General features: G+C 36.8%; 1 protein-coding gene across 1 annotated transcript in view; it reads left to right on the forward strand.

Moving 5' to 3' along the window:
• The window catches only part of LOC111149076 (corin, serine peptidase), a 247,662-nt gene that overhangs the window by 47,259 nt on the left and 184,112 nt on the right, over positions 1–16,291 (forward strand). Inside the window, exon 3 of the mRNA XM_022505983.1 lies at positions 34–234. Coding sequence (XP_022361691.1) covers positions 34–234 — 201 coding nt within the window. The remainder of the gene's footprint in view (positions 1–33; positions 235–16,291) is intronic.

Here is a 16,291-nt window from a genome sequence, read left to right on the forward strand (position 1 = left end):
ATCAAAATATCTTTTTTTTTTTTTGTCTTCCAGGAACATTAAAAAAAGCCTATTTTAAATCAAATGGGAGTGAACCTTTGGTCACTGATGGTGAAGTTCAAGTGTCTGATATTATTGCTACAAATACAATTTGCAGCAAGAGCACTGTGACATCTGCTACGCATCCCGATCAACACATTCCAGCCTGGACCACAGATGCTTCTCTCCCAGGGGACCAAAATCACAAGAACACAAGTGAGTCTGAGGGTGCTGAATACTCGTGCCCTTTAATGTCTGCAGAACCCACAGATGGACTTTTAAGTGTGGCAACCAGTGCTCTTAACTCAACAATCACTTGCAGGTCACACAGGCAAAACTCCATTCTCTTATCTGGCAAACGTAACTATTGACTATTAACTATGTGCTATGTCTAAACATGAAGTGCCATCAGCTCAGCTGTCCAGAGAGGGAGAAGGGTAAGAAATGAAAATGTATCAATGCCATTCAACATTTCTGAGACGTACTGCTTGCTCCCATCCAATGGTATGGATTTTATGGTGGTTCACCTCAGAAAATTTGTGTTTCTGTCTTGAAGTTTTTTAAAATTTTATTTATTTATTTGACAGACAGAGATCACAAGTAGGCAGAGAAGCAGGCAGAGAGAGGGGGAATCAGGCTCCCCACCGAGCAGAGAGCCTGATGCGGGGCTCGATCCCAGGACCCTAGGATCATGACCTGAGCCGAAGGCAGAGGCTTTGACCCACTGAGCCACCCAGGCGCCCCTGTCTTGAAGTTTTAAGTTACTTATTTTGAAATGGTTAAATGAAGAAGAAAGTGAAGTTATTTATTTTGTTGTTGGTGCCTTGGGAAAAGGATCTGAATTCTATGATAGAATGTCAATGATTTAATGGGAACTATCCCCCCAGTTGGCATTTGAGGTGCTCATGTGTTCTTTTTACCTTTTTTCCCTCTTCTCCTTCTTTTTTTTTTTTTAAAGATTTTATTTATTTATTTGACAGAGAGAGATCACAAGTAGGCAGAGAGGCAGGCAGAGAGAAAGAGGGAAGCAGGCTCCTCACAGAGCAGAGAGCCCGATGCGGGGCTCGATCCCAGGACCCCAAGATCACGACCTGAGCCGAAGGCAGAGGCCTTAACCCACTGAGCCACCCAGGCGCCCCAACCCTCTTCTCCTTCTTTTATTGGCTGTGCAATTTACTTTATGTGTTGGTGACTGACAATCACATCTTGAGGAAAATGGCGTCTACTAGAGGACAAATGGATCTGTCAGCTATTCCAGAACAAGAGTTGGAAGAGAGAGAGAGAGGACAGAGTGTGGAAATGGGACCAGTTAGACGGTGGCAGGCAATATGCTCTGGAATGTGGTTCTATTTCTCAGTATCCCTCAGATTTTTAGTAAAGGCATTAAGCTTCCAAGAATACTGGTGGGGGAAAAGTTGTGGGTAAAGTGTCCCAAGAGCTTTGGCTCTGATCCAGTTAGTGCCGGCAAAACATAATCAGAGCACAGTCACTGTAAGAACTGCAGTTGTTTTAATTCTTTTTTTTTTTTTTCTACAGATTTTATTTATTTGAAGTGGCGCTTGGGTGGCTTAGTGGGTTAAAGCCTCTGCCTTCAGCTGAGGTCATGATCCCAGGGTCCTGAGATCGAGCCCCACATTGGGCTCTCTGCTCAGCGGGGAGCCTGCTTCCCCCTCTCTCTCTGCCTGCCTCTCTGCTTACTTGTGATCTCTGTCTGTCAAATAAATAAATAAAATCTTTTTTAAAAAGATTTTATTTATTTGAGAGAGAGAGAGAGAGAGAGAGAGCACAAACAGGGGGAGGGGCAGGGGGACAAGCAGACTCTGTGCTGAGTGCAGAGCCCAACATGGGGCTCATTCCTAGGACCCTGAGATCATGACCAGAGCCAAAGTTAGATGTAACTGACTGAGCCACCCAGGTATCTCTTAATTCTTATTTTCTACTTCCTAAAACAAGATTATATGGTTGAAAATTGTATGAAGCCCATCCATTCATGGTCATTTTCTTGTTTGTTCCTGCCTCTTTCATGAAAACCCACAAAAGGCAATCACAGTCTTGGACAGAGTATTAATTTTCTTTCTGAGCCAGGAGGGAAGGATTAAGCTATCTTTTAGCTAGCAAAGCAGAGGTTTGTCAGGGTCTGAAGAAAAGCAGAATTATCCTATTGCTCTAGCTTCAAAGAAACTGTTTGGATTTCATTGTTTCACATAGCACTTATGTATTAACTATTTCTTATGCTTGGTGTTCACCAGTGATTAATACAGATCCGTGTTTATTAACCTGACAGTAATAACTGTAAACCCAAATTATGTGCAGCAAAATTTGTTTTCCTGGTGAGTTTGATTTTGAAGTTTTAAAGATTTTATTCATGTTTTAAGCACTTCATTACTCTTCAGGACAGGGATTTTCATCACAAGTGCAGAAGTCATTTAAGCAAACACTCAGCCCCATTAATGTGGTTGCAATTACGGCAATTGTTATTTTCTTTTGCTAAGTGGATTTGTCTCTATTTTGAAAGTTTTGGGTCATTTGTTAAGATTCGAGTAGAGGAGGCAGACACATACTCTGAAGAGTAAATAGACATATGGTATTTGTTACTCAGTTTGGAAGCTTAATGGAGGTCTGTTTGACTTGTTTTCTCTTCCTATGGCTGGGACATTGCTTGAGAGTACGAAGGAAATTTGACGTGTAAAGGAAATCTAGGTGAAATTAGAATGGCTAAATGGAGAAAGGTAAAAAGCTTTGGATATGTGTCATTCCATGTCATTAATGTACTTGACAGTTAGCATGGAGCTTTACTGTCTGACCACCCAGACCCTCGATGGACCATCTGCATTAACTAAAAATATTGATGACAAGGGATTTGATAGTTTTTCATACATTTCAGTAGTATTGCTAACCTGTGATTATAGAGCTTTCGTTGTTTTGAGGGCATATTTAAATACTTTCTCTTGGGGCTCCTGGGTGGCTCAGTGGGTTAAAGCCTCTGCCTTCAGCTCAGGTCATGATCCCCGGGTCCTGGGATTGAGCCCCACATCGGGCTCTTTGCTCACCAGAAAGCCTGCTTCCCCATCTCTCTCTCTGCCTGCCTCTCTGCCTACTTGTGATCTCTGTATGTCAAATAAATAAATAAAAATCTTAAAAAAATAAATACTTTCTCTGTGGTCTTTACATATAATTAACTGATGAGGTATGCAGGACAGACAATACCATTTCAAGTAATGGAATTGAGGCTTAAAGACATTAAGTTGACATATACAATATCACTCGTCTAGCAAGGAGTAGGCATGAAATTGGGATTCCGATCCTGGGACTCCTAGACCAGTGCTCTTTCAAGCATTCCATACCTGCTTATGTAATTTCATTGCATTATTTGCAGTTGCAGAGCATATTTAAGCTCGGGGAGAGCAGTTTGTTTTGTCGACTGCACTATAAAATATTTTTTGAATGAAGAAGAGAAGGGAGTTGGGGGAAATTGGAGGGGGAGATGAACCATGAGAGACTGTGGGCTCTGAAAAACAATCTGAGGGTTTTGGCGGGGCGGGGGGTGGGAGGTTGGGGGAACCAGGTGGTGAGTATTACAGAGAGCACATATTGCATGGAGCATGGGGTATGGTGCATAAACAACGAATTCTGGAACACTGAAAAGAAATTTAAAAAATAAATAAAAATTGAAAAATTATTTATTGAATGAATAAAGAAATGAAATATAGTCATTTCAAAATTTTGATATCTGATTTATCACTTTTCATTAACAATATCTAATCATACTTCTGCACCTGATATGTATTTAACCAGTTTTACCTAAAGCATCATTTAATGACTTGTGTCAGTACTAACACCTAGCAGAGGATTCGCTTTTATACTTTTAAAAAAATGATTGGGCACCTGGGTGGCTCAGTGGGTTAAAGCCTCTGCCTTCGCTCAGGTCATGATCCTAGGGTCCTGGGATCGAGCCCTGCATTGGGCTCTCTGCTTGGCAGGGAGCCTGCTTCCTCCTCTCTCTCTGCCTGCTTCTCTGCCTACTTCTGATCTCTCTCTTAAAAAAAAAAAAAAAAAGATTGTCTAATTGACATGTCATTTTAGATTCCTGGCATATGTGAAGGCTATTTAAGTCCACTTAGGTCCAAAAATACAGTAGCCAGACATTCTGTTCTATCCAAATATCCTGGGTAGGAAAGCAAGGAGAGAATTCTGGCCAAAGGTACAAGGAAGTAGACTTTCCTTAAGACCTTTCCGCCTGAGGATCCTCAATATCAAGCCGAAGTATACTATAGTTTGTAAACTCTTAATCAGAATACCCCCCTGTTACACTGTGTGGCAGAGCTTTGTAAATGTAAAACAGGTTTTATGTGCATCTGTTACTTCTGGAGTTTCATTAGTTGCATTTGGAAACCCAGTTGTAATAATGGAAAGGGGAAGGTTCATTCTTAGCTTGCATGTTATATTTCAGCAAGGGATTTTTCTAGGTTGCATTTTGTAATTTCACTTTTTTGTTTTCACCTTTCTCCTTATAAATATTTAAACATAAATTCAGTATTAAGGAAAGGGAAAAAACTCTTTGACCAACCACGAGCTTTTGGGTTAAAGATAACATGGTACACAGTGAAGTAACCTAGAAACTCTGGGAATTAAAGTGACAAAAAGGTGGGGTAAGGTGCTAAAAGCTTCAGGTGTTCTGTTTTGTTATCATGCTCTTTGGTAACCAGCTCTGTAATCCTCTGTATCAGATGAAAATGTCTCATGCCTCTCATTCACTTTAATTTGTATTTATTTATTTATTTATTTATTAAAGATTTTATTTATTATTTGACAGTGAAAGACACAGCAAGAGAGGGAACCCAAGAAGGAGGAGTAGGAGTGAGAGAAGCAGGCATCTGATCAGGGAGCCTGATGCAGGGCTTGATCCCAGGACCCTGGGATCATGACCCTAGCCCAAAGCAGACAATTAACAACTGAGCTACCCAGGCACCCCTCTCATTCACTTTTTTTTTTTTTTTGCATACTTAACATTTTCTTTTTCTTTTTTTTTTTATTATTGTGTTATGTTAGTCACCATAAAATACGTCACTAGTTTTTGAAGCAGGGTTCCAAGATTCATTGTTTATGTATAATACCCAGTGCTCCATGTAATACATGCACTCCTTAAGACCCATCAGTAGGCTCACCCATCTCCCACTCCCATCCCCTCTAAAACCCTCAGTTTGTTTCTCAGAATCCACAGTCTCTCATGATTTGTCTCTCCCTCTGATTTCCCCTGCTTCATTTTTCCCTTCCTTCTCCTAATGTCCTCCATGCTATCCCTTATGTTTTACGAAAAGTGAAACTAAACGGTAATTGACTTTCTCTGCTTGACTTATTTCACTCAGCATAATCTCCTCCAGTCTTGTCCATGTTGATGTAGAAGTTGGGTACTCATCCTTTCTGATGGCTGAGTAATATTCCATTGTATATATTGACCACATCTTCTTTATTGATTCTTCTGTTGAAGGGCATCTCTGTTCTTTCTATAGTTTGGCTACTGTAGGCATTGATGCTATGAACATTCGGGTACAGATGGCCCCTCTTTTCACTACATCTGTATCTTTGGGGTAAATACCCAGTAGTACAATTGCTGGATCATAGAGTAGCTCTATTTTTAATTTCTTAAGGAATCTCCACACTGTTTTCCAAAATGGCTACACCAACTTGCATTCCTACCAACAGTGTAGGAGGGTTCCCCTTTCTCCACATCCTTTTCAGCATTTGTTGTTTCCCGCCTTGTTAATTCACTTTTTAAAAAAGATTTAGCACTGAAAACTTTGCACCAAAAGTGCCCTAATCACATGCTCAAAATTTGCTGAGTGTAGAAAACTTATACACCAGTTAAAAACCCTAAAGTTATTCTTTCTTCCTAGATTTCTGTTTGTAACATGGTATTTCTATTAGCTTGAAAGTGAGTTCTGCCAAGAGTATGGAGCTAAGGGGATCAGAGAATGTCTTGAAGTTTTGCCTGGATTACTATTCATCAGGCAACTCTACAAAGGGGGATTTGGGGAGAGGGAGTCTAACTAGACATCTGAAATCATGTTAAGTCCCTTCTCCTTTTTCCCTGACATTTTCTAATCTTATCATCAACAGAACACTGGATGTCTTCATTGTATTTTCCAGAAGTCAGTTCTGCTGTCCTCGGAGTAATGCGCTCACCTCTGTAGCTTACTGACTGTGGATTATTATGCTTTTTGGAGTGAGCATCTGTGCTCATCTGTGTAAATGGGGATAAGTGAATGGATTAAAGGTGCCCAAGAATTGTATCCTTAGCATTCCTTGGTTGTTGTTGGACAGCACTTTTCCATCTGAGGGACTCAGATGTATTCTGAGGATCCAAGAATTCTCTATAACAATTTCTTCAATATATGCTTTCATTTCAGTGATAATAAAGAAATAACTACTGTAAGCCTGATCTCAATAACCTGGAAACCACCTTTTAAAAATATTAACATATAATGTATTATTAGCCCCAGGGGTACAGGTCTGTGAATCATCAGACTTAGACATTTGACAGCACTCACCATAGCACATACCCTCCCCAAGTCCATAACCCAACCACTCTATCCCAGCCGCCACACCTCCAGCAACCCTCAGTTTGTTTCCTGAGATTGAGTCTCTTATGGTTTGTCTCCCTCTCCGGTCAGTCCCATCTTGTTTCATTTTTCCCTCCCTTCCCCCGACAAACCCCTGCCCTCCTGCCTTTCAAGTTCATCATATCAGAGAGATTATATGATAATTGTCTTTCTCTGATTGACTTATTTCACTTGGCATAATACCCTCTAGTTCCATCTACATCATTGCAAATGGCAAGATTTTGGTCTTTCTGATGGCTGCATTATATATATATACCACATCTTCTTTATCCATTCATCTGTTGATGGACATCTAGGCTCTTTCCTGGATAACCATTTTATAGCAAGTACTTACATGGAATTTTGGTGCCTGTATTTGAGTTTCTATTTATGATTTATGTGGCTGCTAAGCTGTATTGGCTAGATGTTTCCCAGCCATCAAGAAAGGGACGGAGGCAGACTTGATAGATATTTTTCTCAGTAGCGGAACTAAAGTATGTACCGGCTTCATGTACAAAGGGCACCTTCGTGGCAATTCAAACAGAGAAAAATGGTGACCCACTTGCTCAGCTGGGATATGGGATAGTATAAGCTTCCTAAATACAGAAGAACTTGTGACTCACCACCATACTTTTCATAGAATACTGTTAATATTATTCATGAAAATAATTAACTTAAATTTCATAAGTTTTGTAGTTTTGTTTCTATTTAAATTATACATATTAATTTTGTAGTTGTGCTAGATCAGTAGGCATAAATTATCTCTAATTATATAGACACCTGCATAACTTTCTCCCTGTAAGAATGCCTGTCACAACTTTCAGCTTGCAAAATACTGCTTTAGGGTGACAGAATTCTAGCTGTTGATGTCACATCCTCAGAAAAAGCAGGGAAGCTCTCTGACAAAGCTTCTTAACTTCTGTTGTGCCAAGGACTCCAAGGACCAAGGTAATCTGGTAAGGCTTCCAGGTGCCTACTCAGAATAATGTCTTGGTGCTTAAAGTAAATGATACAGAATCACAAAGGAAGGCAATTTTATTAAAATTCAGTTATCAAAATATTAGAAACAAAAATTCATGATACAGTAATTCATGTGTCTATTAAATAATGATATCTAGCCATAAATCAATAATGATAATTTTATGACAGGGATGAGCATAAATAATATTTTGAAATGTCTGCCATAGCTCCATGTTGATATGAAAATATCATGTATAATTTTAAATTTGTTTTTCTACATTTGTTGCCTACATTGATAATTTAAGTATTCTAAATTTCAGTTGGAGGTTAATGGAAATACAAATGCTATTTTTCTGCAATCCAGTTTCTTTAGAGACAATAAAAATTCTATGTAGGGATGACTAGGAGTCTTTTGATTATGATTAAGAGCACATACTCCAGATGAAATGTATATATTTTTTGTACCTGGGAGAGTCTAAGGCCCTCTCAAGCTTCTTCATTAGGAATTTACTACTCCAAAATTTACTGCTAGCCACCACTGTTGGACACCAATGTTCAAGTCCAGTTGGTTGCTGTCTTCTGTGTATTAAATTGTATTTTTCAGGCTTGAAGAATAGTTAATGAGATTCAGACATGGGCTTCTGGCTAGAATCAACATTTAATCAAGAACCAAGTGAAACATTTAAGTAATTGTTGAATGCTTTTCTGGTTAGCACGGTAGGTTCTAGTAAAGACCAGCACAATACTTGGGAGACTGAGAAAGGAAATTCAAAGTGTAGTAATGGACTCCTTCCTCCCCTCCATTCTTCTTTCCTTTCTCCTTATTTCATCTTTAGATGACTGTCCTTTGGAGGTACTGGGTTCTTTTCCAGAGAAACCAAACTCAATCACTTGGTGAGGTAGGCTTTTGAAAGGGGTAATGGATTGGTCACAGGTTCATTCTCCTTTGACTACAGCCCCGGTCTTGCCTTCTCAAAGATCTCTGGGTAAGACTTCCTGACCTTCTTTCCAAAATGAATCCTGCAATATTCCACAGGTGACATGTTCCCCCAAAAGCATTGTGCCTATAACATATTATTATAGCAAATGAGAATCAGTGTTAAATAGTTGTGTCAAAGGCTTGTGGTTCAAAATTTTCCTCTCCAGATTCATTATCATGGCTTTTTTCTTCAGGAAGAACAGCTCAATATCCTTGATCAGTATACAGAAAAAAGGAAAAAAGAAAAAACACAAACAAAAACCAAAAAACAGTAGCATGGTGATACTACATTGCAAACACAATCCTAATCCAATTGAAGGGTAAAAACGATCTTTTAAAAGCCCAATTCTCAGATAAAAGTTAAAAAAAGAAAACAAACCAACCTGCGTAATTTACTCTACTTTCTGGTTCTGAAAGAAAATTGGCATCGCGTATATTCTTTTTGCCTGAATCATTCAATTTGCTGACTGTCAGGTTTTTGGTTTTTCTACAATTCTGTGTTGAAGGCAAAAAACTAACAGTGGGAATCTGTTTGCTGTTACTTGTGCCTTTGGAGAATATGCCTTTTCACTTTCTTGTAGTTGAAATAATATGATAATGAATTTTGTAAGCCAAAAGCTTGAATCAATTTACATTTGATCCAAACCACTCCTTGTCTTTTATTGTTAACATATTTTATTCTTATATTTTGCTCCTCTGCATAATTAACATAATATTTGCATGTGGTGTTTGAATTATAAAACTTACAGTACTTGTTTATAATTATCTTAATTGGCATAAACTCATTCAGATGTTTATGTCTTCTTCCAAGCTTTATGAAACATCTTAATTTCTGAGAGTTTAGGATATTCTAGAAAGCACCATTTATTCTTCAGCATCTGTTTATTGGGTGCCAAGATCTGGAGTTTGGCTGAGTAGACTACAAAAGTGGATCAGATAGAAATCCTGTCCCTAAGTAGCCACTGTCTAGTAACTGCCTTGAGACATAAACAAACTGAGAAATTCTGTAAGAGAGGATCAGAGACAGAGGAAAACATGATCTATTTCAATTCTTATTTCTTTAAAAGATAAGATTGCTAATTCATCCCATATTTAAGCTATAGTAAGTACATCATTTTTCCAAACAATAAAGTTTTATTTATAAATATAAAAGTTAATTTTAGTTTAAAGGTTTGACCTGGATTTTTTTATTTTTAATGAGATTATACTGTATGATTATTAAATTTAAAAACATAGTTATAATATTACCTTAGATAATTTAAAACAAGTCTATAGTTTTCAATTTTATGGAAAAGCCAACCTTGCTTTTACAGATACTATTGAGAATTTTATCACCTTAGGATGTGGGAGGTCTAGAATTATACAATTTCTTCCTTGAAATTTCTTTCCAATCTTTCATTGTATATTAAGTAATCAACTCACAGAGTTTGTTTCTGCTTTGGTTATGTTTAGAAATATGTACTGGACAGAGGATATGCATTTTAAGAAAATGATTTATGATAACTTGATGGCCATTAAGCCATCATGTGTTTCCATATTACGTATCCTTTAAAGTCAACAGAAATGTTTAAAAATAAATAATATGAGAGGGTTACCATGGGAAAGAAATGAACTAAGTTTTTGCTTGTTTTAGAGTTTGGGGATTGGCCAGGTGGCCGTGTTATAGCCAATCTTGAGAGACAGTAAAGCAAGTAGTGTGTGGGAACCATCATGCACCATCAATATTCAGGTGGGGAACCGTCACTCCTTCCTTATTTCCTACTTCTCCCTTTGGGAATGGGGATGTCTGTCCTCTGCCTGTCCCACTATTATATTTTGGAAGGCCATAACTTACCTGGTTTCACAGTTTCACAACTGGAGAGGAATTTTGCCTCAGGATGCATTGTGCTTTGAGTCTCACCCACATCTGATTTAGATAATATTTAGATAAGACTCTGGACTTGAGACTTTGGAGTTGACATTGGAATGACTTAAGACTTTAGGACTTTGGGGATAGAATGAATATATTTTGCATGTAAGAAGAACATGAATTTTGGGGTACCAAGGGTAGAATATTATGGGCTGAATCTTTATATTCCTCTATAAAACTTATATGTTGAAACTTTGACACCCAATGTGATGGTATTTGGAGATGGGGACTTTGGGAAATAATTAGAGCTAGAGGAGGCCATGAGGTGGGAGCATCATGATGAGATTGAGTGTCCTTTCTTATAAGAGGAGACACCAGAAAACTTGCTCTTTCCATGCTAATGCAAAAAAGAGGTCGTGTGAGCACACAGTGAGCACACAGTGAAAAGACATCCTCTGTAGCCCCAGGTGAGAGCTTTCATCAGAAACCCGCCATGCTGTCACCTTGATCTTAGACTTCTAGCTCCAGAACTGTGAGGAAATAAATTTTTGCTCTTTAAGCCACCCACCCGGTCTATAGTAGACTAATACAAATCTCACGTATAAATGCAAAGCTATTAAATAAAATGTTAACAACCAAATCCATTAACACCTAAAATTATATTGCATTTTAACAAAATAGGCCTTATTGTGGAAATGCAAGGATGGCTTAATATTAGACATGTTATTTGTATGTCTCCTCATCTAATTAATAAAGTAGATTTCTTTTATTGGTCATCTCAATTGCTGAAGCAAAAGCATTGGTTAAAATTTGACACTAAACAAGGAAGAAAATGTCTTTAATCCAATAATGAGTATCTCTCAAAAATCTGGATGCTTTGACATTATTTGTAATTCCAGAAGAATAGAAATATTCTAAATGTCCATTAGGAGGGAACTGTTAAAAAAAAAACAAAAACATGGGATAGCCAAGCAATAGTGTATGATACATCTGTGAAGATAATGAGGTAGATCTCTGCACACTGGTAGATTTCTACTACAAGGTGCAAAACAGTGTATAAAATATGCCATGTTTTGTGTGATAAATTGGGAAGGGGAAATTTATTTATTTACTTATTTTAAAATATAAACGGAGGATACACCAAACACTAATAAAAATGTTTTTTGTTTTTGTTTTTGTTTTTTTTGCTGAAGAAGGACAGGAAGGAAGTGACGGGATGCAATTAAGACATGTTCAGGTGAATCTCTCTTGTAGTTTTGATTTAGAATCAGGTAAATAACTCAATAAACAATTATGCCAGGGAAAAAATTCAGTAAAAATTGAAAACAAGGCAATGAATTATCCTAACTGTATATCAAGGCTCAACCATCCAAAATAAAAGAATTATCTTCACTGAACTTAGAATATTTTGATTATAACTCCCTAGTACATGTACTCTAAGCACCAAAAGAATTGCCAAGGAAGTTTAAACTCAACAAGTAGTCTTTCTTTCCTCCCAGCTTTATTGAGGAAAAATTGACAAACATTTGCATATATTAAAGTGTAAAATGTGATGATTTGCTATACATGTGCATTTTGACAGGATTGCCAAGATCAAGGTAATTAACATATCCATCACTTCATGTAGTTAACTCTGTGTGTGTGTGGTGAGAACACTTTTATTCTCAGCAAATTTCTAGTCTGTCTTATGTGGTATCTTATTAAAAAAAAATAATTGCCAAGACCAATGTCAGGAAGCTTTCCCCCTGTTTTCTGTTAGAAATTTTATGGTTTAAGTGTTATTTTTAAACATTTACTCCATTTCAAATTTCCATTAGGCAGGCTTATTAATATATTGAGTTTGTTATTTTAAAACTATTATTTGCACATAATAGGGGAAAGCAAATAAGTACTTATATTTATGTCAGGAGCCACATTTTCAAAATAAGAGGAAAGAGGGACAGATACAAAGACAAATAAAATCATCTTAATTTTGAATTGAAATCATCAGTGTTTACACTGTGTAAACTGTTTACACAGTGTAAACACAATATCTTTTCCTCCTTTAAAAATACATAATAGTTGGGCACCTGGGTGGCTCAGTGGGTTAAACCTCTGCCTTTGGCTCAGGTCATGATTCCAGGGTCCTGGGATCAAGCCCCGCATCAGGCTCTCTGCTCAGCAGGGAGCCTGCTTCCCTGCCCGCTCTCTCCCTCTGCCTGCCTCTTTACCTACTTGTGATCTCTGTCAAATAAATAAATAAATAAAATACATAATAGTTTCTCTGTTCACCAGAAAGCCTGAAAGAAGTGACTGCTCAGGGACAATGAACACATATGGTGCCGAGTTCCTGCCAAAGTTCTTGAAGAATTTTTTCTTCTAGCCAGCTTATTAACTTAAACTGTTTGTGCTGATGTCCATCATTCTGAGGTCATAATGAAATATGGTTGCTCTTTTCATATGCAGACTCATTTATTCCTTCTTTTCAGGAAAAACTTTTCTCCATAACATTTTCAGGACTTTTTCTTCCACTTCTCAGTTCTTGGATTCAGAAGGACATTTATTATTTTTAGTTGACTTGCAATTTCCTTATATATGCATCTTCTTAAATGTACTCATAGTACATTTAAGCCTCTTCAATTTCTAATTATTACTTGTAAATATTTTAAGGTTGAATTACTATTTTTAGTGCTATAGTCTCAATTTTCTTTTATTACAATTTTTGTCTATTGTCTTTGAGCTGCGTGGTTTTTTTTGTAATACATGTATTTAATGCATGTATGTATGTATGCACATATTTATTTATTTATTTTTAAGTTTTATTTCAATTCCAGTTAATTAACATACAGTGTTATATTAGTTTCAGGTATACAATATAGTGATTCAACACTTCCATACATCACCCCGTAGTCATCACGACAAGTGCCCTCCTTAATTCTATAGTAATAAATAAATACTGTAACTGTTGGTACTTAACTCCTAAAATTTTAAGGAAATTTAAAGAAGCCCTTAAACAAAGAAGACTCTTGCACTACTTTTCAATATTATGAAGGATTTCAAGTATATATGTTTTAATAATTACCATTAGTTCTTGCATCCTGCTTCTTCCTTCTGGGTTAAATTCTCTTCTTAATTGAATTACTCCTTGGGAGTTCTCCCAGTGGATACTATTTCAGTTTTGATTTGTTTTAAAATATCTTCATTTTCCCCCTCAATATGGCATGATTGTTTAGCTAGACTGGCATGTTTCTTTTTTCTCATTGATTAAAGAATTTTATTTCACATTTATCTGGATTCTTCAATGCAATCAGAAACCTTATGCCCATTTAAACTTTGGAATTTTGTCTTTGGATACTTTAAAAAGCTTTTCTTACCTTTTCTGGTTTTACTACAATGGAAATGATGTGGATTTCTTTTTATGTCTCTTGTCTAGAAGATGTGCTTCTTGAATCTGAGGATTCAGATTGAGGATTCAGATTCAACTTGGGAGAGTTCTCAGCTATTAATCCTATGAATATAATTTCTCTCCTGATGTTTCTAGTCTCTCTGGAACTCAAAATTACTCTTAGGTTGGACATTCTCATCCATTCTCTGTTAATCTCTGTGCTGAATTCTGATGTATTTTTTTAAATTTGTCTTCTAGTTCTTTAGTTCTCTCTTCAGCAGTATCTAATCATCTATTTTATTCACTGAGTTTTAAAGTTTAGTGTCAATATATATTTTTATTTCTAGAGCTTCTGTTTGGTTTCTTTTCAAATCTTCCAGTTTTTCAATTTTTAGTATGTCATTCAAATGACTACATTTTTGTCTTTAGTTGTTTCATTCATACTTGTTTAGTAGCCTCTAGACAACCTTCAGTTGTCTGAAGTTCTCAGACTTTTAATACTGCTGCTTGTTATGACTAAAGATTTATTATTATTTCTCTTAATGGATTGGGTTCCTGTTTATTTTGTGAGTTTAGATTATAAACTTCCTTTGACTCAGGGCATGTCATTCTAGGATAATTCTGTGTTTGGTTTGACCAGGCACCCCAAGGTATCTCTGTCCGGGGGACAATTTTTATGTTAATATTTAACTGGTGTGATTCCTAGATCGCATGTGTAATTATAAATTCAAACCCTTGGGAGGACTAGGGCTCTGGTAAAAAGGTGCCAAAGAAAGTTGTTTTGTTTTGTTTTTGTTGTTTTTTTTCAAATCAGAATCTAGGCAGAGTCAGATAAGCATCCTCTTCATTTGCCTGAGCTAGTTGGGTCCATGTCTTTTGTGGGGGTCTTGTTTCCTACTTGGTTTCTTATGGATTCAAGGCTTTATTTCCTTATTGAGAAGATAACTTCCTCCAAGACAAGGCCATTGCAGTATCAGCTCATGGATGTTCATTCATATGCTATTCATTCCTGTGATGTCATCTCATGTACTCACTGCTCTTGTTTTCAGTTTGCTATTGCATTTCTGGACTCTTGAGGTTTTCTTTTATTTTGTGGCTAGTTCAGCTGTTCATGTAGAAGAAGTTTGTTTTATTTTACAAAATATTTCTGAATGTTTATCATGGGTGGGCTCTCAGTTTATTTATTTTGCAGTATTTTGGAATTCATTCTTTAAATAAATCATTTTACACAGAAATTTTCAATCACACACAAGGTAGTGTGTGATTGAAAGGTACTATTTTCTGTACAATGAATCTCAATGTGCCCTCTCCCAGCTTATCAATATTTTATCCATTTTGTCAGGATCCTTTTTAAAGCATTTTTTTCCTAGGGCTTCTTATAGTAGTGTTTAAACTTGCTCCTATAATTGAACAAAGGAATTTTGATATTAGGTAGTTTTTAATTAATATACTCTTTCATAGTTTTAAGAAATCACCCAGAGAAAGCAAAGACTTTATACAACAATATGTTAACCCTATATTAAATATTTAGTTCATTATTTTTAAAATTCATATTCCAACATTTTTCAATTACAGGAAAAATTACAGTGTCTCTAGAAACAAAATTGAATTGACATTCCCCTCTTGGGTTTTTTGTGTTGGGTAACTCCATGGTTCCACTGCACCATTCTGATCTCTGCCTCTCTGGGTTTGCTTTATATCTGCCCTTTTGAATCTGTGCCAGTCTCACTAATTTCAACTCTGCTTCTTTGCTATTTCAACTGTATACATGCATTTACATGTTTAAGCTTCCTGTGTTTCTCTGTTTCAGCTTTATTACCCCAGAGCCCTCTATTCCAGTTACTTCCTTCCATTTTCACCCTTTCGTGAGAGAGGCAAAAAGTAGAGAGGTTTCAGCATTTACATTTTTTCCAAGGCTGGCTTTTACACAGAGTCCTTTTTTTGTTGTCTGACAAGTAGATTGACATTATCTACCAGAGTTGGTATTGAGTAGAAGTATTCTAAAATTTCCTGCTAATATCTTCTAGATAAAGAAGAAACACTTTTCTTGATGTTCAACAAATATCTTCAGTTACAGTTTGACCAAATTTGTTGAATCTATCCAGAGTAGAGATACAGATAGCCATTAATATTTTCTTAGGAAACTCCCTATGTATCAAGAATTCAAAATGACTGACTCAGGATGGTTGGCCTTATTATGTGTGCTATAATTTAGAAACAGGTATAAATCAGGAAACATTTCAGCAGAATAGTTGGAAAACTAGAATCAGACCATGTTCTTTCTCCTAGGCTAAACTTGGGAGGAAAGTGTGTACTTACAAGGTGAGGTCATGCCTCCTTACCAATCCTGTGTGGGTAGCTTCCCTGTAGAGATGTGGGACTCTCCAAGCTGGAGCTGAAATGCAGTTTGTAGATGGATCTGGTTTCCCAAGAAGAGGCACGACTTTTATATGACATTTGAATGGGTGGACAAAGCCAGGGATGCTTGTGTGTTTGGATATCTGTCTCAGACACCTAAAATC

The sequence above is a fragment of the Enhydra lutris genome, unplaced genomic scaffold, assembly GCF_002288905.1.
Source record: "Enhydra lutris kenyoni isolate GAN:26980312 unplaced genomic scaffold, ASM228890v2 scaffoldscaffold21, whole genome shotgun sequence".
In the NCBI taxonomy this organism is placed as follows: Eukaryota; Metazoa; Chordata; class Mammalia; order Carnivora; family Mustelidae; genus Enhydra; species Enhydra lutris.